The sequence below is a fragment of the Schistocerca serialis genome, chromosome 4 (genome assembly GCF_023864345.2).
Source record: "Schistocerca serialis cubense isolate TAMUIC-IGC-003099 chromosome 4, iqSchSeri2.2, whole genome shotgun sequence".
NCBI lineage: Eukaryota > Metazoa > Arthropoda > Insecta > Orthoptera > Acrididae > Schistocerca > Schistocerca serialis.
Window position 1 is genome coordinate 11,637,922 of NC_064641.1, and position 24,120 is coordinate 11,662,041.

General features: G+C 44.9%; 1 protein-coding gene across 1 annotated transcript in view; it reads right to left on the reverse strand.

Moving 5' to 3' along the window:
- The window catches only part of LOC126473709 (troponin C, isoallergen Bla g 6.0101-like), a 90,167-nt gene extending 84,442 nt beyond the window's left edge, over positions 1-5,725 (reverse strand). The window contains exon 1 of the mRNA XM_050100951.1: positions 5,668-5,725. Coding sequence (XP_049956908.1) covers positions 5,668-5,670 — 3 coding nt within the window. The 5' untranslated portion in view covers positions 5,671-5,725. The remainder of the gene's footprint in view (positions 1-5,667) is intronic.
- Positions 5,726-24,120: the final 18,395 nt, after the last annotated feature.

Here is a 24,120-nt window from a genome sequence, read left to right on the forward strand (position 1 = left end):
ACAGTTGAACATAGCGTCATCGCGGCGCTGTTCCATTGTTTTCATCGAACCTACACCCGAGGCGCATATCGACAAAGTCCACACAGCTGTATATATTAACGTACAACTAACATTGTTGTAAAAACAAAGCCAAGACAGAACCGAGCAGTACCGAATGCACGTTTGAAGGCGAAGAGTAAAACGTCTACTACTGTTGTCAACAGCTGGAAGCGCGAGCGAATGGAAACAGGACACACCGCATACTGTCGACATTTTCACTATAACGCACTGTTTTAACTGTTTACCGAGCCGCTGGAGACGGTGGGTCTTGTAAGGGGTCCGTAGGCCCTTACTATCTACATCTACATCTACATCTATACTCCGCGAGCCACCTTACGGTGTGTGGCGGAGGGTACTTATTGTACCACTATCTGATCCCCCCTTCCCTGTTCCATTCACGAATTGTGCGTGGAAAGAACGACTGCTTGTAAGTCCCCGTATTTGCTCTAATTTCTCGGATCTTTTCGTTGTGATCATTACGCGAGATATATGTGGGCGGTAGTAATATGTTGCCCATCTCTTCCCGGAATGTGCTCTCTCGTAATTTCGATAATAAACCTCTCCGTATTGCGTAACGCCTTTCTTGAAGTGTCCGCCACTGGAGCTTGTTCAGCATCTCCGTAACGCTCTCGCGCTGACTAAATGTCCCCATGACGAATCGCGCTGCTTTTCGCTGGATCATGTCTATCTCTTCTATTAATCCAACCTGGTAAGGGTCCCATACTGATGAGCAATACTCAAGAATCGGACGAACAAGCGTTTTGTAAGCTACTTCTTTCGTCGATGAGTCACATTTTCTTAGAATTCTTCCTATGAATCTCAACCTGGCGCCTGCTTTTCCCACTATTTGTTTTATGTGATCATTCCACTTCAGATCGCTCCGGATAGTAACTCCTAAGTATTTTACGGTCGTTACCGCTTCCAATGATTTACCACCTATGGCATAATCGTACTGGAATGGATTTCTGCCCCTATGTATGCGCATTATATAACATTTATCTACGTTTAGGGAAAGCTGCCAGCTGTCGCACCATGCATTAATCCTCTGCAGGTCCTCCTGGAGTACGTACGAGTCTTCTGATGTTGCTACTTTCTTATAGACAACCGTGTCATCTGCAAATAGCCTCACGGAGCTACCGATGTTGTCAACTATGTCATTTATGTATATTGTAAACAATAAAGGTCCTATCACGCTTCCCTGCGGTACTCCCGAAATTACCTCTACATCTGCAGATTTTGAACCGTTAAGAATGACATGTTGTGTTCTTTCTTCTAGGAAATCCTGAATCCAATCACAAACCTGGTCCGATATTCCGTAAGCTCGTATTTTTTTCACTAAACGCAAGTGCGGAACCGTATCAAATGCCTTCCTGAAGTCCAGGAATACGGCATCAATCTGCTCGCCAGTGTCTACGGCACTGTGAATTTCTTGGGCAAATAGGGCGAGCTGAGTTTCACATGATCTCTGTTTGCGGAATCCATGTTGGTTATGATGAAGGAGATTTGTATTATCTAAGAACGTCATAATACGAGAACACAAAACATGTTCCATTATTCTACAACAGATTGACGTAAGCGAAATAGGCCTATAATTATTCGCATCTGATTTATGACCCTTCTTGAAAATGGGAACGACCTGCGCTTTCTTCCAGTCGCTAGGTACTTTACGTTCTTCCAGCGATCTACGATAAATTGCTGATAGAAAGGGGGCAAGTTCTTTAGCATAATCACTGTAGAATCTTAAGGGTATCTCGTCTGGTCCGGATGCTTTTCCGCTACTAAGTGATAGCAGTTGTTTTTCAATTCCGATATCGTTTATTTCAATATTTTCCATTTTGGCGTCCGTGCGACGGCTGAAGTCAGGGACCGTGTTACGATTTTCCGCAGTGAAACAGTTTCGGAACACTGAATTCAGTATTTCTGCCTTTCTTCGGTCGTCCTCTGTTTCGGTGCCATCGTGGTCAACGAGTGACTGAATAGGGGATTTAGATCCGCTTACCGATTTTACATATGACCAAAACTTTTTAGGGTTCTTGTTTAGATTGTTTGCCAATGTTTTATGTTCGAATTCGTTGAATGCTTCTCTCATTGCTCTCTTTACGCTCTTTTTCGCTTCGTTCAGCTTTTCCTTATCAGCTATGATTCGACTACTCTTAAACCTATGATGAAGCTTTCTTTGTTTCCGTAGTACCTTTCGTACATGATTGTTATACCACGGTGGATCTTTCCCCTCGCTTTGGACCTTAGTCGGTACGAACTTATCTAAGGCGTACTGGACGATGTTTCTGAATTTTTTCCATTTTTGTTCCACATCCTCTTCCTCCGAAATGAACGTTTGATGGTGGTCACTCAGATATTCTGCGATTTGTGCCCTATCACTCTTGTTAAGCAAATATATTTTCCTTCCTTTCTTGGCATTTCTTATTACACTTGTAGTCATTGATGCAACCACTGACTTATGATCACTGATACCCTCTTCTACATTCACGGAGTCGAAAAGTTCCGGTCTATTTGTTGCTATGAGGTCTAAAACGTTAGCTTCACGAGTTGGTTCTCTAACTATCTGCTCGAAGTAATTCTCGGACAAGGCAGTCAGGATAATGTCACAAGAGTCTCTGTCCCTGGCTCCAGTTCTGATTGTGTGACTATCCCATTCTATACCTGGTAGATTGAAGTCTCCCCCTATTACAATAGTATGATCACGAAACTTCTTCACGACGTTCTGCAGGTTCTCTCTGAGGCGCTCAACTACTACGGTTGCTGATGCAGGTGGTCTATAGAAGCATCCGACTATCATATCTGACCCACCTTTGATACTTAACTTAACCCAGATTATTTCACATTCGCATTCGCTAATAACTTCACTGGATATTATTGAATTCTTTACTGCTATAAATACTCCTCCACCATTGGCGTTTATCCTATCCTTGCGGTATATATTCCATTCTGTGTCTAGGATTTCGTTACTGTTCACTTCCGGTTTTAACCAACTTTCCGTTCCTAATACTATATGCGCACTATTTCCTTCAATAAGAGATACTAATTCAGGAACCTTGCCCTGGATACTCCTGCAGTTTACCAATATTACGTTGACTTTTCCTGTTTTTGGTCTCTGAGGACGGACGTTCTTTATCAACGATGATAATGTCCTCTCTGGTAAGCCGTCAGGTATTTTATCGTTTCACCCAAGGGGGGGTCCCTCTAACCTAAAAAACCCCCGTGTGCACGCCACACGTACTCTGCTACCCTAGTAGCTGCTTCCGGTGTGTAGTGCACGCCTGACCTGTCTAGGGGGGCCCTACAGTTCTCCACCCAATAACGGAGGTCGATGAATTTGCAACCATTATAGTCGCAGAGTCGTCTGAGCCTCTGGTTTAGACCCTCCACACGGCTCCAAACCAGAGGACCGCGATCGACTCTGGGCACTATGCTGCAGATATTAAGCTCAGCTTGCACTCCGCGTGCGATGCTGGTTGTCTTCACCAAATCAGCCAGCCGCCGGAAGGAACCAAGGATGGCCTCAGAACCCAAGCGGCAGGCGTCATTCGTTCCGACATGTGCTACTATCTGCAGCCGGTCACACCCAGTGCGTTCAATAGCTGCCGGAAGGGCCTCCTCCACATTACGGACGAGACCCCCCGGCAAGCACACCGAGTGCACACTGGCATTCTTCCCCGACCTACCCGCTATTTTCCTAAGGGGCTCCATAACCCGCCTAACGTTGGAGCTCCCTATAACTAATAGGCCCGCCCTCTGTGACTGTCGGGACCTTGCCGGAGAATCGGCCACTGGCCCAACAGGCGAGGCATCCTGTGGTGGCTCGGAAACGATGTCATCACCACTAGGAAGCACCCCGTACCTGTTGGAAAGGGGTAAGGCAGCTGCCACGCGGCCAGATCCCACCTTTGCCTTTCGGCCAGGCACGCGCGAGCCCACCACTGTCCGCCATTCACCCTGGAGTGATGGCTGACCGGTAAGATGCTCACTGCCGGAAGACGCAGCGACATCAGGGGTTCCATGCGATTCCAAGGCCACCGAAGTAGGCATAGGTCTCACCACAGTTGCCCCAACGCCACTACGAGCCGACGCCTGCGCCTCGAGCTCGATGAGCCTAACAGACAAAGCCTCCACCTGCCCCCGAAGAGTGGCCAATTCTCCTTGCGTCCGCTCACAACAACCACAGTCCCTACACATGGCTATGTTTACCCTACAAGCGAACGATGTACTCGCCTTATTAGCAGCAGGAAATCGAAGTGCTCTCTCACTGACGGTCTAACCGACACTGAGCTGTTCTAACCAAACAAACAAAAGCCTGTACGATACAAGGGTCGATAGCAACGGCGATACTGTACACTACACTGTTATTAAAATAAACGGTTGTGTCTAGTAGGCACTCAAACACGCAAGAAATTACAAAAATAAAATAGTAACTACCCAGATAACTGAAAATAAGTTGTACCTGTTTGAAGCTCGTAAAAATGTGTAACAAGCGAACGGTGTACTCGCCTTATTAGCAGCAGGAAATCGAAGTGCTCTCTCACTGACGGTCTAACCGACACTTTGCTCTCGGCACAGGTCGATAGGGCGAACAATCGATTGTGACGTGTTGCGAGAGCGAGTGTCGAGATGCGCCAGAGTGGTTGGCGGGAATGGTGTGCGTGTGTGTGTGTGTGTGTGCGTGTGTGTGGAGGCCATTATTGGAATACAGGGTTTTTAACCGAGAAGGGTGTCACCATCGCCGTGGTTAGACCCCTAAATAATAAATAAATACCGGGAAAGTGGTGAAGTATCTTTATAAAAGTGTTCAGTGACGTTACTAGTGCCGATATTTAGTTTCGCGTCTACCGCGCCGGCCTAACCTTGGATTGCAGTGTTGGATGCAGTGGTGGATTAGCGTGTGACGATAATGGTAAATGAAGAAAGCCTGTGCTGAGATTAGCCGTAATTAGATATGTGTGACGAAGGCAGTGGCTGTCTCCTTATTGTGTTTTGAGAAGAATATAAGTTCGTAATTAGTAAAACTGTGTTGGTGTTCCTTATTACCATACATTCAGTGTTATAGTATTGAACAGGACGAACTGGAAACTTCCGTAGCAGTCAATTCCGATTACCAGCCCCATTAGGTTCACGGTCATGTTAACAATAAATATTGGGCTGCTATTCGATCAGATCAGGTCGGGATAAAAACGGAGGTGTTACAGTCTCTTACCTCAAAATGTTCAGAAGCTATCCCTGAACAACGTCTTGTATATGCCTACTAGTACAGCGGATGATGAAGGAATTTAAATGCGTCATTCATTTCCTTGTTTCAGTTCAACATTACGATATGAAGAAAAGCAGCACAGTACTCAAACCAATCCTACTATTAACAGAGTATTTACTTCAAGAATCGTCGTATGATACTTATCCAATTAGCCTCCGAACCACACCGTATCCGTCATAATGCTGCGTTATTGCCGAGCAAGCTTGAGTACAATAAAATTTGATGTGGTCGCACACATACAATAATTTTAATCAGACTGAGTAGAAACGCCACGGATATACACACACACTGTGGAGCGCACAGTTCCCTGAAATCGCGTCAGCATGCACGAGAATCCGTTGTACGGTACTCATCGTCAGACGTACCATGATGTCCGGTGGCGATGGTGCAGCGTTCTGTCGCACTCAACTACTGGGGCCGTTCGGTTGCGCGCACGTGGTTACTTAAACACTCTAATTTTATGACCGCCGTCGAAATAAGCGGCAGTAACTCAGCACGCGCTCTGCAATGCACTGTATTGTACCCGTGGCACAGCGTGTTGCGCCCGATATAGCGCTCGCATGACTGACATTTGACGCAGTCGTAAGCGTCCGCAGGGCACATTCCTCGCCCACTGCATGCCGAGCGCGGAGCACCGGCCGGCCTTACCAGCCAAGTTCGCCAACTGCATCGTGTTAACTCGCTCGTGGACCGTTTTCTTCCATCCGCAAAAGAAAATAAAAGAAATTCCTGTCTTCACTAATCTACATCTAGATCTACATGATTACTCTGCAATTCATATTTAAGTGCTTGGCAGAGGGTTCATCGAACCACAACCATACTATCTCTCTACCATTCCACTCCCGAACAGCGCGCGGGAAAAACGAACACCTAAACCTTTCTGTTCGAGCTCTGATTTCTCTTATTTTATTTTGATGATCATTCCTACCTATGTAGGTTGGGCTCAACAAAATATTTTCGCATTCGGAAGAGAAAGTTGGTGACTTAAATTTCGTAAATAGATCTCGCCGTGACGAAAAGCGTCTTTGCTTTAATGACTTCCATCCCAACTCGCGTATCATATCTGCCACACTCTCTCCCTTTTACGTGATAATACAAAACTAGCTGCCCTTTTTTGCACCCTTTCGATGTCCTCCGTCAATCCCACCTGGTAAGGATTCTACACCGCGCAGCAATATTCTAACAGAGGACGAACGAGTGTAGTGTAAGCTGTCTCTTTAGTGGACTTGTTGCAGCTTCTAAGTGTCCTGCCAATGAAACGCAACCTTTGGCTCGCCTTCCCCTCAATATTATCTATGTGGTCTTTCCAACTGAAGTTGTTCGTAATTTTAACACCCAGGTACTTAGTTGAATTGACAGCCTTGAGAATTGTACTATTTATCGAGTTATCGAATTCCAACGAATTTCTTTTGGAATTCATGTGGATATGAGATTAGCACGCCATTCGTCCGTTTTCAAAACTTTTACCGATGAATATTGATATCATGAGGAAATTATTTTCCGTAACATCTCCGGAAAGAGTGCTCAGTAATCAAGGGTACCTAGATGTAAATGCATAAATACGCAGTGACGGCAACTGAAAACGTGACTCCTTTGATATCTTCATTGAGGGCTACAAGACTGACACTCCAGTGTTTTTCCAAACATGTGGAATACGTTGATAAACCGTTAATCCTTATGCGAGCTTATTTTCAGTACTTCCAGTACAGAAACGAAAACATTCTTACAAATGATTAATGGTTTAGGTGCGTGACGGTTGCTCTGCGTGTAATGTTAGATGATTCGAGAATGAGATTTTCACTCTGCAGCGGAGTGTGCGCTGTTATGAAACTTCCTGGCAGATTAAAACTGTGTGCCGGAGCGAGACTCGAACTCGGGACCTTTGTCTTTCGCGGGCAAGTGCTCTACCATCTCTTTTTTGTGTGTGTGTTTGGTCGTTGCGGACGTCACATGACATCCGGTCAAGTTCGTTTGTAGATCCTTCCACTCAGTATTTTATTACAGAGGCCAACCAGCTCTCTGACCGAACACGCTGAGCTACCGGGCCGGCTATCTGAGCTACCCAAGCACGTCTCACGCCCCGTCCTCACAGCTTTACTTCTGCCAGTACCTCGCCTCCTATCTTCCAAACTTCGCAGAAGATCTCCTGCGAACCTTGCAGAACTAGCACTGCTGAAAGAAAGGATACTGCGGAGACATGGCTTAGCCACAGCATGGGGGATGTTTCCAGAATGAGATTTTCACTCTGCAGCGGAGTGTGCGCTGATATGAATGTTAGATGAGTTTTTTCAGAAGGAGCCTACAACGCAGCGTGCCTAGAAGAGACAAAGCGGACATGCTGCTTGTCCTAGTCTTTTGGACTTTGAGAAAGGTAGAATCATTGGTATGAGGGACGGGGCAGCATCATACCGACCGATCGCTCAGATTTCAGAACGAGTGGTGACGAGACGTACTCAGGAAAAGAGTGTGGCAAAAAGAGTAGGCCCAGGTCCCAGAAGGACAACAATGTAAGGAATTCGTGGGATTGCTGCACTGACTCTGACGAACAGACGTGTAATAACAGCGGAAATCAGGCTGGAGGCTATAGTCGGCGGTGTCAGGTGTAATACATCACACCACCCCTGGCAGCGACATTTAATTGTTATCACTGTGGTGTTAAATAACGTTCCTTCTCTTTGTTTTCTTTTGTTTTGAGTAACTGTTCCTTATTATTGACCAGGAGCTCACATGAGTGATTTTAGCTCTGCTGCTATTTCATTTTCACTTACTTCAAAACAAATGTAGGAGGCCCATCCTAATAGTTGTGTAGTAGGGTATTTTCCGCGTCATTTTGTAGCCTGATACACCACTCGGGCAATTGCGAGTGGTATATTGAGATTAGGATGTAACCTGATACCAGTCGCGCGTCGGGGTAAGCCCTCCTTCCATCTTTCACGCCTCTAGGGCATTTGTGTGGCTAAAAAAATTGATGAAAAATGAAGATGACACATCCACTGCGCCGGAACATGAACCACAATGAAGGTCACCCACCCTGCATTGATCGAGGCCAATAGCAGTGCATAAAAATGGTGGAAAAACAAGTCCCCCATCTCCTCTTCCTCTTTCAAGGCGAACTGAGTGTCGTCATTCGAGCTCTGTGCTCCATATTGAAAGGATCACTTAAATGTGTCGGTAAATATTATCCTAACTTATTATCCAAAATTACGTAAGATACTTTGACATTACAGTGACTACCAAACGGCAAATATTCGAAGAGTTGCATTGCCCTATTGGCTGCATTACTCTAATTCAATTACCTCATCGCATATTCTGTAAACACACCTAAGTGTGACCGCCTTCCATCGCTGTTTACAATTTTATAGCAATCTGTTGCATTTCTAGTCGATTTCTCCCAAACACCAAACTTTCCAGTATCATAATCCAAACACTCACGTAAATGCGACACTTGTAATGTTGCACAATTACGATACTGAGTAATTACCATACACCAAGTCTACATTACACTATAAGGAAGTTGTCACTGCATTATTAATATCTGAAGCCTGCGTACTCGAATGTATAATTCACTGCTAATTACAGTTATGGGGTAATTTGTTGAGACGTCATCCATTTTCTCCAGCTTTCCGTAATCATCATCCTAAGACACACATGAACACCAGACTTTAAATATTAAACAATATCTACAGTGTAATACTTTAAACAAATTCACCGATATCCCATGACATACAATTAGCACAGAGTGATATTCTAACAAATAAGCTGCTATCCAAGTTAAATAATTAGCAAATTGCTACAAATATGCTCTTGCTATGTGCCAAGATAACATTTCACGCAACAAAATTATCCCACAATTATTAGTGTCTTAAAACATCAAAGACATCGTTGTAAGACCCCCATAGAGGAGACTGATCCTACAGGTGTACGGTGGACTTGTAAATAACGGCGGAAAATCCAAATACGTAGAAACCCACACCCACGACATCGTTAAATTTACGACGTAAACGATCACCTGAACCTACTTGTGCTGCTAACCACCACCAACAACATATAAATTACTTCATAGTAGGTTAAAAACAATGACACCACTAACAGGAATCTCTCAGTTGTGGTACTGGCCACTGACTGTGTCGCCTCTCAACACCAGAGGTAATGCTACGTGAGTGAGTGTGGCAGAGGTGGAGAATGATCTCTCTGTCACACCAGCTGGTGCATCCAGGATGGAAAATACACTCCTGGAAATGGAAAAAAGAACACATTGACACTGGTGTGTCAGACCCACCATACTTGCTCCGGACACTGCGAGAGGGCTGTACAAGCAATGATCACACGCACGGCACAGCGGACACACCAGGAACCGCGGTGTTGGCCGTCGAATGGCGCTAGCTGCGCAGCATTTGTGCACCGCCGCCGTCAGTGTCAGCCAGTTTGCCGTGGCATACGGAGCTCCATCGCAGTCTTTAACACTGGTAGCATGCCGCGACAGCGTGGACGTGAACCGTATGTGCAGTTGACGGACTTTGAGCGAGGGCGTATAGTGGGCATGCGGGAGGCCGGGTGGACGTACCGCCGAATTGCTCAACACGTGGGGCGTGAGGTCTCCACAGTACATCGATGTTGTCGCCAGTGGTCGGCGGAAGGTGCACGTGCCCGTCGACTTGGGACCGGACCGCAGCGACGCACGGATGCACGCCAAGACCGTAGGATCCTACGCAGTGCCTTAGGGGACCGCACCGCCACTTCCCAGCAAATTAGGGACACTGTTGCTCCTGGGGTATCGGCGAGGACCATTCGCAACCGTCTCCATGAAGCTGGGCTACGGTCCCGCACACCGTTAGGCCGTCTTCCGCTCACGCCCCAACATCGTGCAGCCCGCCTCCAGTGGTGTCGCGACAGGCGTGAATGGAGGGACGAATGGAGACATGTCGTCTTCAGCGATGAGATTCGCTTCTGCCTTGGTGCCAATGATGGTCGTATGCGTGTTTGGCGCCGTGCAGGTGAGCGCCACAATCAGGACTGCATACGACCGAGGCACACAGGGCCAACACCCGGCATCATGGTGTGGGGAGCGATCTCCTACACTGGCCGTACACCACTGGTGATCGTCGAGGGGACACTGAATAGTGCACGGTACATCCAAACCGTCATCGAACCCATCGTTCTACCATTCCTAGACCGGCAAGGGAACTTGCTGTTCCAACAGGACAATGCACGTCCGCATTTATCCCGTGCTACCCAACGTGCTCTAGAAGGTGTAAGTCAACTACCCTGGCCAGCAAGATCTCCGGATCTGTCCCCCATTGAGCATGTTTGGGACTGGATGAAGCGTCGTCTCACGCGGTCTGCACGTCCAGCACGAACGCTGGTCCAACTGAGGCGCCAGGTGGAAATGGCATGGCAAGCCGTTCCACAGGACTACATCCAGCATCTCTACGATCGTCTCCATGGGAGAATAGCAGCCTGCATTGCTGCGAAAGGTGGATATACACTGTACTAGTGCCGACATTGTGCATGCTCTGTTGGCTGTGTCTATGTGCCTGTGGTTCTGTCAGTGCGATCATGTGATGTATCTGACCCCAGGAATGTGTCAATAAAGTTTCCCCTTCCTGGGACAATGAATTCACGGTGTTCTTATTTCAATTTCCAGGAGTGTAGTTGTGTGTCCCGCACAGCTGACAGACAACGCTTTAGGAGAAAGCAGGTGAGATGACCTCTTCGGGGCTCTCGGCTTCACCAGCCACCAATCATCAAAAAAAACTCGCACTCGACAAATGACAGCAGGTTGTCATAGCAGAGTTAAAGAGACCACACGCCACCACCCATATTGTACGAGGGATATTCGGAAAGTAAATTCCGATCGGTCAAGAAATGGAAACCACTGTGAAAATCTAATAAATATTTGCGCATATGTGTTCGACAGTGTCTCAAATATGCCTTTCGGTTACATCACTTCGCTCTTTCCAGTTCTGAGCGCATGGTGAGCACATAAAGATGCGTAGAAAATAGCGTCTCCCGCCAAGCATGAGGTCCTGGTGAGAGATTTCGCCTGATGTTATGCAGCCCACAAACAGAACTGTCATGCTGTTCCTACTTTTCTCGGTCGCAATCTGCAGGGGCAATGAAAATGCTCCTACAGCGTTTTCGATGGGAAGTGTTTGATCACAGCCCATAATTGGCTCCCTCTGTGTTTCATCTCTGTTCACATTAGCTACTGGCTATGAAGACAACATTTTCACACAGATAACGGGCTATAGATGAGCGTAGATAATTGGCGGGAAGCACAGGCGGCTGCCTTCTATGACGAGTGTATTGGAAAGTTGGTATAACGCTAGGACAAATGTCTAAGTCGGAGTGGTTCCTATGTAGAGCAGTGGCTGGAAGCAGTAGCTAACTGTTGCAGATAAAATATTTCTGATCTTCAAAGTGGTTTCCATTTCGCGATCAATCGTAACTTATTTTCCGGATAGCCCTATTATAATACGGATCCAGCAGCGACAAGAACTGCAGCTTGAGGACACAACATGCCCCCTGTGTTAAAACAGTCTAATATTTTATTTTATTAAGTGTCTTTCTAATTCCCTGGAAATATTTCCAGTAGTGAGTTGTTATTAGCATTCCACATACTAATAAAGATCACTAGTACAGCAATCTTTTTTTTTTTTTTTTTTTTTTTTTTTTTGCTGACTGCAGTAAACATATTCTGGGGCATTAGTAATGACAATTATACAATGAGTTAGATCATAGTGACAGCCCGACCATGATTAACAACTGTGATGGTATCATTGAATGTACGCTTTTTTATGTATATAGTGGTTAACCAAGATAGGTGTGTCTGGTGGGGGTAATATACTATGGGACTAAACTGCGAAGGTCATCGGTCCCTAGGCTTACGCACTACTTAATCTAACTTAAAGTAACCTACTCTAAGGACAACACACACAGCCATGCCTCAGGGAGGTCTCGAACCTCCAACGTGGGGTAGCCGCGCCATGCGTGGCAAGGCCCCCTAGACCGCACGGCTACCCCGCGTGGCTAGGTGTGTCTAATGAACTGTCTCATGATAGTGACTTGTATCACGTGACATAATTACGTCACTTGCAGTACACGTCCTCACATTGGTTCCTTGTGTAACTTTTTCCCACCTCTCATTTCCTAACATACGGAGTGGACAGTCAATTACCAGCTAGTTGGGAAAAGGTGGCTCGCAATTGGGAGTAAAAGAAACGTGATGCACACGTACCTTGTTAAGTAGTGGCAAGCTTACAGCTCTAGTTACTTGGCATTTTTTATCAATCATTTTGAGCGTGCTTCTTTTCTCATAATGTCTCGTAACCTGTTGTATTTTTGCACAAACAGAGAAATTACGAGGCCTACAACTTTGATTCCGCCGATTTTATCGAAGTTCGGAGCTTTATTGTGAAAAACTTACAAATAATTATGATTCATAGTACTGCCCATCGCTGGCCACTACATTCTCCAATCTTTCGGATGGCGTACGATTTCCGTGGCGAAAGAACTGGGCGTCTTTTGTGGGCATCCATGAATCGATTTAATCTTGCCATTGTTCATTATGATCGGAAGTGCTGGCCAGCCAGACTATGCCACTGATCGAAAGAGGTGGTACTCAGTGTGGTGTCACCGCCAGACACCACACTTGCTAGGTGGTAGCTTAAATCGGCCGCGGTCCATTTAGTACATGTCGGACCCGCGTGTCGCCACTGTGTGATCGCAGACCGAGCGCTACCACAAGGCAGGTCTCGAGATACGGACTAGCACTCGCCCCAGTTGTACGGACGACTTAGCTAGCGACTACACGGACGAAGCATCGCTCATTAGCTGAGCAGATAGTTAGAATAGCCTTCAGCTAAGTCAATGGCTACGACCTAGCAAGGCGCCATTAGCCTTAGATAGTTTGATAGTTATCGTATGAAACGTCTCATCAAGAACGTTGTAAACCAATGAGGAATTAAAAGTTAAGTATTCGAGGAGCTGCATACTTTTCTTATTAGCATTCACTACTTATCCTGTTCCAGAATTCACGCCCGTCTGCGTTAGATAGCGTGCATTTCGGCCTCCTCTATCTACAAGGTGTTGGCACATTTGCCAACACATCACTCAGCAACGTATGGAGAATACGGCGGGAGGTATAGGACTTCCCATTTCAACGTTTCCATGTATATTTTGACGGGTTTTACAACATGGGGTTGAGCACTCACCTGCTGCTAAATTACCTTTACGCGTCTGTCGCTGCATTGTGGCCGTTTGTGTTTCAGTGCTGGGCCCGAACGCATCAATTGCTTTCGATAATGATGTCCTGTGACTGTCTTCGTCTGTTTCAGTAGCTACGTAAACGTTCTGTCTTCCCCCACCATGTCGGTCTTCGACATCAAAATCACCGCTCTTAAGGCGTTGAAAACATTCTCTGCACATTCTTCCACTAACAGTTCCCTCACCATTGGTCTTACCCAGCATTTTAAGAGCCACAGCCACAGATTTCTTCATGTTAGAGCAGAAAATTAAAACTTCCCGTAAATGGCGAGAAACGGGTACGTAAGTTGACGTACTTAATCGAGAATAACCTTATGATCCAATCACAAGTTGACTAATACTTTTATGGCATTATGTTTACAGATGCCTAAGTTTGTTGTATTGTAGCTATGACCAACCACCCGAACCCCACTTACCGCTACTGCCGTCTATTGCAAAACGACGGAAGCAAAGTTGTAGACCTAACAGTTTCACACTGAGCGGTATTTGAAGTGTGTTGCCTAAGTGGCGCAAACTGGCATGGTAGTTTTGTTTTTTGGATACTTTTTGTCCCACTCGGATGACACTGACTAATTTTGTCTTTCTGTCACTGAAAGTACTCTGTGAGAAACGAAGTCAGGAACCGATGGTCTTGGTCTATGAATCACACTGAGATATTTGGACATGCACAGCATATCCTATGTTCGACAAGAAACTGAAATGATACCGAAACTTAGTTGAGGACTAGAAGGATTTCTTATTCTATGTCAATATGTATTTGCATACTGTCTCGTGTGACAAACTAATGGACACCGTCATATTATACGATAGTGCCTGAACTCGGTCTTAGATGTCTGAAGACCGTCAGCAGTGAATGCTATTTTGTAAAATTCAGCATTACGCCAATTCATAGCGATTGTTTCACTCGTGCGAGGGAGGAGAACCACTCACTCATTGTGTGGCGACTGACATTGGACACTGTTTTGAGGGAGGGTTAAAAAATGTAAGGAGTATTGTAGGTCAACATCCTGTCTCCGACATCGACTTTGAAGACGAAGCACAGATCAGGTAATATAGCAGATATCTCGTCCATCTGTTGCAGGAACCTGTAAGTAAATTCTTTAATGGGAACCTACCTAAGCCTACTCGATATACGGCATCATTTTCTTAAGACCTGCAGCATAATGATATTTGTGGGAGCACCAGCAGCTAAGGCACTTTTTTCCTCAAGGCCCATGGGATAGCAACAATGACCATTTCTATCTTCTTCTTCTTTCTTGGTTTTACAGCTCATGATGTGCCTTGGCCTCTTCTACAACTTCCTTCCATCTATATCAGTACTTTGGCAATACTCTCCAGTTTCTACAGCCCATGTTTCTAAGATCTTCGATTACTCCATCTTCCCATCTGGCTCTTGGTCGACCACGTCCTCTCTGCCCTCCTGGCTTCCCTTGTAATATTCTTTTTGGTACTTCTGTATCATTCATGCGAGCCACATGTCGCGCCCACCTCCGTCTGGATGACTTCGCTATCCTTCTGATGGGTTGGTCTTTGTATATGGCATACAACTCATGGTTGTATCTCCTCGTCCATCTTCCTCTTTCACAGATTGGGTCGATAATTCGTCCAAGTACCTTTCTTTCAAATGCATCCAGTGTTTCTATATCTTTAGCTGTTAATGTCCAGGTTTCAGAGGCATATGTAAGCACCTACCGGGGGAACGCCATTTCACTACATGCTGACACAATATACAGGGTGGTCCAGTGATAGTGGTTCAAATGGCTCTGAGCACTATGGGACTCAACTGCTGTGGTCATAAGTCCCCTAGAACTTAGAACTAATTAAACCTAACTAACCTAAGGACAGCACACAACACCCAGCCATCACGAGGCAGAGAAAATCCCTGACCCCGCCGGGAATCGAACCCGGGAACCCGGGCATGGGAAGCGAGAACGCTACCGCACGACCACGAGATGCGGGCCCAGTGATAGTGACCGGGCCATATATCTCACGAAATAAGCATCAAACGAAAAAACTACAAAGAACGAAATTCGTCTAACTTGAAGGGGGAAACCAGATGGCGCTATGGTTGGTCCGCTAGATGGCGCTGCCATAGGTCAAACGGATATCAACTGCGTTTTTTAAAATAGGAACCCTCATTTTTATTACATATTCGTGTAGTACGTAAATAAATATGAATGTTTTAGTTGGACCACTTTTTTCGCTTTGTGATAGATGGCGCTGTAATAGTCACAAACGTATAAGTACGTGCTATCACGTAACATTCCGTCAGTGCGGACGGTATTTGCTTCGTGATACATTACCCGTGTTAAAATGGACCGTTTACCAACTGCGGAAAAGGTAGATATCGTGTTGATGTATGGCTATTGTGATCAAAATGCCCAACGGGCGTGTGCTATGTACGCTGCTCGGTATCCTGGACGACCTCATCCAAGTGTCCGGACCGTTCGCCGGAAAGTTACGTTATTTAAGGAAACAGGAAGTGTTCAGCCACATGTGAAACGTCAACCACGACCTGCAACAAATGATGATGCCTAAGAAGTTGTTTTCGCTGCTGTCACGGCTAATCCGCACGTCACCAGCAGACAAATTGCGCGAGAATCGGGAATCTCAAAAACATCGGTGTTGAGAATGCTACATCAACATTGATTGCACCCGTACCATATTTCTATGCACCAGGAATTGCATGGCGACGACTTTGAACGTCGTGTACAGTTCTGCCACTAGGCACAAGAGAAATTACGGGACGATGACACATTTTTTGCACGAGTTCTATTTAGCGACGAAGCGTCATTCACGAACAGCGGTAACGTAAACCGGCATAATATGCACTATTGGGCAACGGAAAATCCACGATGGCTGCGACAAGTGGAACATCAGTGACCTTGGCGGATTAATGTATGGTGCGGCATTATGGGAGGAAGGATAATTGGCCCCCATTTTATCGATGGCAATCTAAATGGTGCAATGTATGCTGATTTCCTACGTAATGTTCTACCGATGTTACTACAAGATGTTTCACTGCATGAGAGAATGGCGATGTACTTCCAACATGATGGATGTCCGGTTCAAATGGTTCAAATGGCTCTGAGCACTATGGGACTTAACTTCTGAGGTCGTCAGTCCCCTAGAACTTAAAACTATTTAAACCTAACTAATCTAAGGACATCACACACATCCATGCCCGAGGCAGGATTTGAACCTGCGACCGTAGCGGTCGCGCGGTTCCAGACTGTAGTGCCTAGAACCGCTCGCCCACCCCGGCCGGGCTGGATGTCCGGCACATAGCTCGCGTGCGGTTGAAGCGGTTCGTCCCCGGATTTCTTTCTGTTGGGAAAGTTGAAGAATATTTGCTATCGTGAACCACCAACAACGCCTGACAACATGCGTCAGCGCATTGTCAATGCATGTGCGAACATTACGGAAGGCGAACTAGTCGCTGTTGAGAGGAATGTCGTTACATGTATTGCCAAATGCATTGAGGTTGACGGAAATCATTTTGAGCATTTATTCCATTAATGTGGTATTTACAGGTACTGACGCTGTAACAGCATTGGTTCTCAGAAATGATAAGTTCACAAAGGTACATGTATCACATTGGAACAACCGAAATAAACTGTTCAAACGTACCTACGTTCTGTATTTTAATTTAAAAAACCTACCTGTTGCCAACTGTTCGTCTAAAATTGTGAGCCATATGTTTATGATTATTAGAGCGCCATCTATCACAAAGCGAAAAAAGTGGTACAACTAAAACATTCATATTTCCTTACGTACTACACGAATATGTAATAAAAATGGTTCAAATGGCTCTGAGCACTATGGGACTTAACTTCTGAGGTCGTCAGTCCCCTAGAACTTAAAACTATTTAAACCTAACTAATCTAAACGCAGTTGATATCAGTTTGAGCTATGGCAGCGCCATATAGCGGGCCAACCACAGTGCCATCTGGTTTCCCCCTTCAAGCTAGACAAGTTTCGTTCTTTGCAGTTTTTTCGTTTGACGCTTTTTTCATGAGATATTTGACCCGGTGACGATCAGTGGACCACCCTGTATATGTAGATGTGGTTGTGTGGAGAAGTGGATTCAATAGACCAAAGTTTGCATCTCTTCACGGTATTACTCAGAACAATGAGATTACTGCATTCGTAATTCACATGCATACAGGACCGTTATTCAGATCCTTTGGGTGAGCAATCATATTAGCTGTAATTTCTTGAGACGTGTGTGTGGCAGAATGCCATCAGTTGAAGAGGTATTTCTCAAGTTGTATATTCTTTAGATGAAGAACTGAATTTTCTTAAGATTCTAGCATCGAAGCTCTGCATGCATCTGGTTCTCCTAAAACATGTAAGCATTCTACGTGAGACATGATATGCTTGTTACCGATCCCTATAGCGTTCTACGAATAGCGTAACAGAAGACAAATCGTTGTTTCACCTCTTTATATACATATTACGTTACATTTATTTACAGTCAGTACTTTCATCAATCATCGATCCTATGTGTAGTTTTTATTCGTACCTTTCTCTGTATCTTGATGGCGTTGCAACCCCCCCTGTACATCCAATGGGATATTCTACAAGGTGCTTTGAGTGCATGGCAGAGGGTACAATGTAGCAGCAGTATCAGTTTTCTTTCCTATTACACTGCGACATACTAACTGAGGGAAAATGATTATCTGTATGTCTTCGTACATGCCCGTATCTGTCCTACGATCGCTGCTCCATATATATATCATGGTGTTGCAGTCCTCATTGTATACATTTTGTCAGAGTAGCATCTCGCGAGAAATATGTCGTCGTTAAAGTGACACATATTACATCCTTGTGCAGTAATGCGATACCTACAACAATGCCCCATGTATCTCCAATGTTTTTCTTTGGTGGTCGTGATTTGCCTTGTTACATGGTATCCTTACAAAATGCATGGAGCACTTGTGTGTGTGTGTGTGTGTGTGTGTGTGTGTGTGTGTGTGTGTGTGCCTAAGATAAGCCATATGCTCCAAGACGAGATACCACCTTCTGCGCAACAGTGTCCAACTCATGTGGAAGAGCAAACCAAAGACTGCAGAACAGAAGATGTACAAATCACTGATATCGTCTAGTCTACTGCTGTGCGGTATGGGATCCTTATCTGTTAGATTAGACAGAGAAGGACTCAGCTGATTTAGACACCCAGCCTTACCTAACAAGTTGTTCATGTTTCCTCTGTAGTAAATGTCCAGAATGCGTTTTTCATACAGGTAAACCAACTGTATGAGTTTGTGCAATAGATTTCCTGGTTAAATAATTAAAACTAGGCAGACAGAAAATAGTTTATAACCTTTCCTCAGTGTTGATTGTCTGGAAGGTGTGCTTTTACATCAGTCAGACATATTGCAAAACAAAATCCTTAGAATTGTTGTAGTCTGCTCTACGCACTGATGTTTTTAGATATTATCCATCTCAATATTGTATTTCGATGTGTGGTGCATCGCTTAAACCGACTTTCTCCTTCATAAGCACCTAGTCGACATGCAGCGTTCGGGCCTTTTGCTGGTGGATCCACCTTTGATCAGTACCCCAACCTACCGCTACTGTATCCACCTCTGAACACTATCCAGGTTATAGCACAGGTGTATCGACCTCTGAAAGTTTCACAGGTGGATCCATCTCTTAACCCTACCCCTCAGCCTATCCTCGATAGGGAGGGGGGGAGGGCGATTAAATGTTTACTAGAGGATAAAGCCAGTTTTTGAACATCATTCTCATAAGTGACATACAACCTGGATCTTTAGCGTATGTGAGAAGCTTTGACAGCTGCAGCTGATCAGCGTTCTGAATGTTACTTGCACCGGTTAGATGCATCTTGTAACTTTACTGTATGTAACTGGATATCATCGTTGTTAGGTGGTCAGTGGGCGATTTTTTGCAGGAATCAGTAGGCATAAAGCTGTATTTAAGATATCTGAAGTCAATACTTGACCTCATCTGCAACCCATACGTGTTTCACTGTGTATAAGGAGTTATAATCGTGTGTTGACAAAGCTTTTTTTTTTCTGCGTTGACGTCTGGATGAAGTAGAAGAACAAGCGATCTTGCAAATAAATTCTAAATTCTCTCTGGCTCGTTAGAGGAATCTGAATCACTGATGGATACTAAAGAAACCTAGTGGGGTAAACGATAAAATCGTAGATATTCTTGTCTGTAAAAATGAGTAAAAATTTGGAAAAAAATATTTAAATATGAAAATATTGCTGACGAGCGACCAAAGAAATTTGATGCTAATAATCACATTGTAATAGCTGTCACTGGCCACCTGTGAAAAGATACAACATTTCCACAAGGACTGTAAATATGTGTGGAATTTATAGCTCTACTGGTAAGATACTAGATTGTAAAGCAAATATAATGTATCTCCGTTACCATACCGCAATTGATGGTAATAAATCAAAATGAATTCGTACAGAAAATAGATTACTGTTCCCCCAACCAGCAGCGTTGTAATGACTGCACAAATTTGGTATACATTCAAGATTAGCAACTAATATTATTATTCAACATGTGCCTAATTGTAAGTCAGATATTAGAATTGCAGTTATCTTTTCTGCTGGTATCTTTGGCAGTATTAGTGATAGAAAATTCACTGCTTTCATATAAAACTAACCGACTCCAAGACAAAATTTATAGTTTCGGCATACAAATGATTTCAACACAAAGTTCGATTATTTCGATCCATCCTAACTGATTTTGACATAAATACAATTGACTAGTTTTGACATGAAAATGACTGCTTTTGATGGCATACTTGCATGAAAATGATGGATTTGATGCTCTTTACTATACCCACATTACTTTACATGATACTTCAGATATAAGGGATATCAAAGATAAATTGGTGTTTTGGATTCTAAAGTCAGTTCCACGGACATAGCCACCTGCAGTCCGAGTGAACCTTGAAACCTGACCACTGTGCGGTGGGCCTTGCTGCCGCTGCTGACTCATCAGAGTGGCAACACCAGCAGTCAGCAACTGCCTGTTAGCTTCTTAAGAGTTATCGTACTGGATTATTCAAACAAATACACTGTAAGTACAAACTGGAACTGGATGGAGTTAAAATTAGTATCCAAATGGATCGACTGTCTGAACTATGAACTAGTGCCACAGTTCCACGTCACACGACATAAGTATAGGATGTCCACAAAGTTCCAGTTTCAAAACACTCTAGAAAGAGAACAACTGCTCAGGAGGTCGTCAAATTTGTAAAGGGTATTGCTGACGTGGGACGAAACGTCGTGGTAAAAAATAACTTAAACAAAATTTCACTAAAAGATACCGCTGTAGGTGGCTTAATGTAAGTGGGGTCAGCTGTAAAAGACTAATAAATCGCAATATTTATGGCTATGGCCTGAGTTGCACCTTACACCATGCATACTGTTGAATGTGCATGACTGCATAAGTTTGGTAGTCGACGGTTACTGCACTGTTAGGTAAGCCCAGCCACCACAGCAAAGTCAAACAACATCCATTGGATATAAATCTGTATTTTATTGACGTGAGGCCAAAAACAGGATAAAGAACGAAATGACGTCGGTTCCTAGTTGTACTGTGGCCGAAAGACGAAATTACACCGGCTTTTAAATGTCCTGCGCCCAAAAACTGAATAAAAAAGCAAAAAGACATCGGTTTTTAATTGTTGTGAGACTGGCGCAAGACTTGTTCAATGCTATTCACCGTTTTCTTACACAATTTGAAATCGAGAAACAGCGTGTTTAGCAACAGATCGAGGTGTCTCAGGGGTCACTTTCAGAATCGATTGCGCAACGCGTGCGTCCAATTCAGCTACGTTCGTAATTGGACCACTTATTGCAACATCTTTCAGATAAGACCACGGCCAGAAATCGCATTAAAATCAGGTAATCTGGACGGCCAGGCTGTAGGTAAATGATGGCTGTTAAGCGTTGCTTTTCTGGAACGCCTCTGCAGCAGATGCTTCACTGGTTGTCCAAACGGCACAGATGGGCCATTTTGCGTAAAAATAATCCTACCCACACAACAACACTGTTGAGGAGTTGGCATGATATTGGTATGAAAAACACTCTCATAGCGTATACCAGTGGCGGTACACGTAAAAGGATCTGCAGGACTCATCTCCTCGAAAAAATACTGCCCTGTGGTAAAAGATGTACCCATTGTTACGTTACACCTATTTAGGCTAGCTAACAGGCCGCCCAGTGCTGGTACGAGGGAAGGTGAACTTTTTTGCACAAGCGAACTCCAGTGGTCCCACGGCCCAGGCTGCACCGCGGCCGTCCTGGCTAGTTGACCGGTTCCGGCCAGTTTGGTACAGAGAAGAGCAGTGTCACTGGATATGGCCGTATCCTTACGCTGGAAATCTGGATGGCTGTCAGTCGCATGGCCTTTGTGCAGGAGACAATGCTCCAAAAAATGGCGGAGTGTCAGACAAGCTGAAAGACGGCTTCTTCCATCTCTCTGAGAATCTATATCATTTACAGCCAAATATTAATGTGAATCTGAATTGCTATCTGTGATAAATGTGGCGCATCCAGTGACACAATAACACACAGTAACATTTCAATATATTTGAAACTAAGGAAATAACATTTCACAGAGAATCAATATTTTCAAAATTAATCTCTGAATTCAGAACTTTTAAACTCTTCATGCGATTTCAGCATTTGATGCCTCAGATGATAGCATTGCACGATAGCTATCGTTCCTGAAAACCATTCATCTGTACCTATCTTATGTATTGATGTATGACGTCTTTTATGACTTTTTTGTTACGTAAATGTTTGTCAGAACATTTCCACAGCCAGTCAGTACAGCACGAATACCTCACATATTGCCATACTTGCGCACTTATTTAATGAACAATTTACTACACTCATGCTCATAAATTAAGGATAATTGCAGAATGTGGTGCTACACAACGTGGCACTAAACAAATCTGGTGCTAATAGCATCTGTAAGTCCACGGTATTGGTGATAAGTTGAGAAAACCGTCCCGAAACACATGTGCTACAAAACGCCACTGTTTCCTGCGCATGTAGCCCGACATCAATAAGGGATATGATCACCATGCACACGTAAACAGGCCACACAACGGGTTGGCATACTCTGGATCAGGTGGTCGAGCAGCTGCTGGGGTATAGCCTCCCATTCTTGCGCCAGTGCCTGTCGGAGCTCCTGAAGTGTCGTATGGGTTTGAAGACGTGCAGCGATACGTCGAACGAGAGCATCCCAAAGGTGCTCGATGGGGTTTAGGTCTGGAGAACAGGCAGGCCACTCCATTCGCCTGATATCTCCTGTTTCAAGGGACTCCTCCACGATCGCAGCTCGGTAGGGCCGTGCGTTATCATCCACCAGGAGGAAGGTGGGACCCACTGCACCCCTGAAAAGGCGGACATACTAGTGAAAACTGATGTCGCTATACACCTGACCTGTTATAGTTTCTCTGTCAAAGACATGCAGGTGTGTACGTGCACCAATCATAATTCCACCCCACACGATCAAAACACGGCCTCCATACAGGTCCCTTTCAAGGTCATTAAGGGGTTGGTATCTGGTTCCTGGTTCACGACAGATGAAAACCCAGCGAGAATCACTGTTCAGACTATACCTGGACTCGTTCGTGAACATAACCTGGAACCACTGTTCTAATGACCATGTACTGTGTTCTTGACACCAGGCTTTACGCGCTCTCCTGTGACCAGGGGTCAGTGAAATGCACCTTGTAGGTCTCCGGGCGAAAGAACCATGTTTGTTGAGTCGCCTGTAGACTGTGTGTCTGGAGACAACTGTTCCAGTGGCTGTGGTAAGGCCCCGAGCAAGGCAACCTGCAGTACTCCGTGGCTGTCTACGGGCAATGATGGTGAGATATCGGTCTTCTTGTGGCGTTGTACACTGAGGACGTCCCGTACTGTAGCGCCTGGACACGTTTCCTGTCTGCTGGAAAAGTTGCCATAATCTTGAGATCACACTTTCTGTCACACGGAGGGCCCGTGCTACGACCTGCTGTGTTTGACCAGCCTCTAGTCCCCCTAGTATTCTACCCCTCATAACGTCATCAATAAGTGTTCTTTGAGCCAGTTTCAACATACAGTCACCATTAGCACGTCTGAAAACGTCTGCACACTTATTCGCTGCACCGTACTCTGACATGCACCAACACACCTTTGCGTATGTGGACTGCTGCCAGCACCACCGTGCGACGACCGCAGGTCCAAAGCACCCTATTGCCATACACCGAGGTGATTTAAACCCGCAAGCCGCCCACCAGAGCGTTATTTCACCATGTATCAGCATTATCCTTAATTTATGAGCTTGAGTGTATTTTGTTACTAACTTTATTTAAATGTTTCTTACAAGCGCTGTTATCAAACTGTGGTAATTTAAAAGTGGCCAGTCGCATGTGTTAGCAGACACCACAGATGGAAAGAGAAAAAAAGACGGTTCTGTCAAGAAGGCATAAATAATTGTTTAAATAACACAGAGTGGTGCAAATTAAAGTGTCCTGGTCGAGTGGCTACGATTGGAGGTCAATGTAT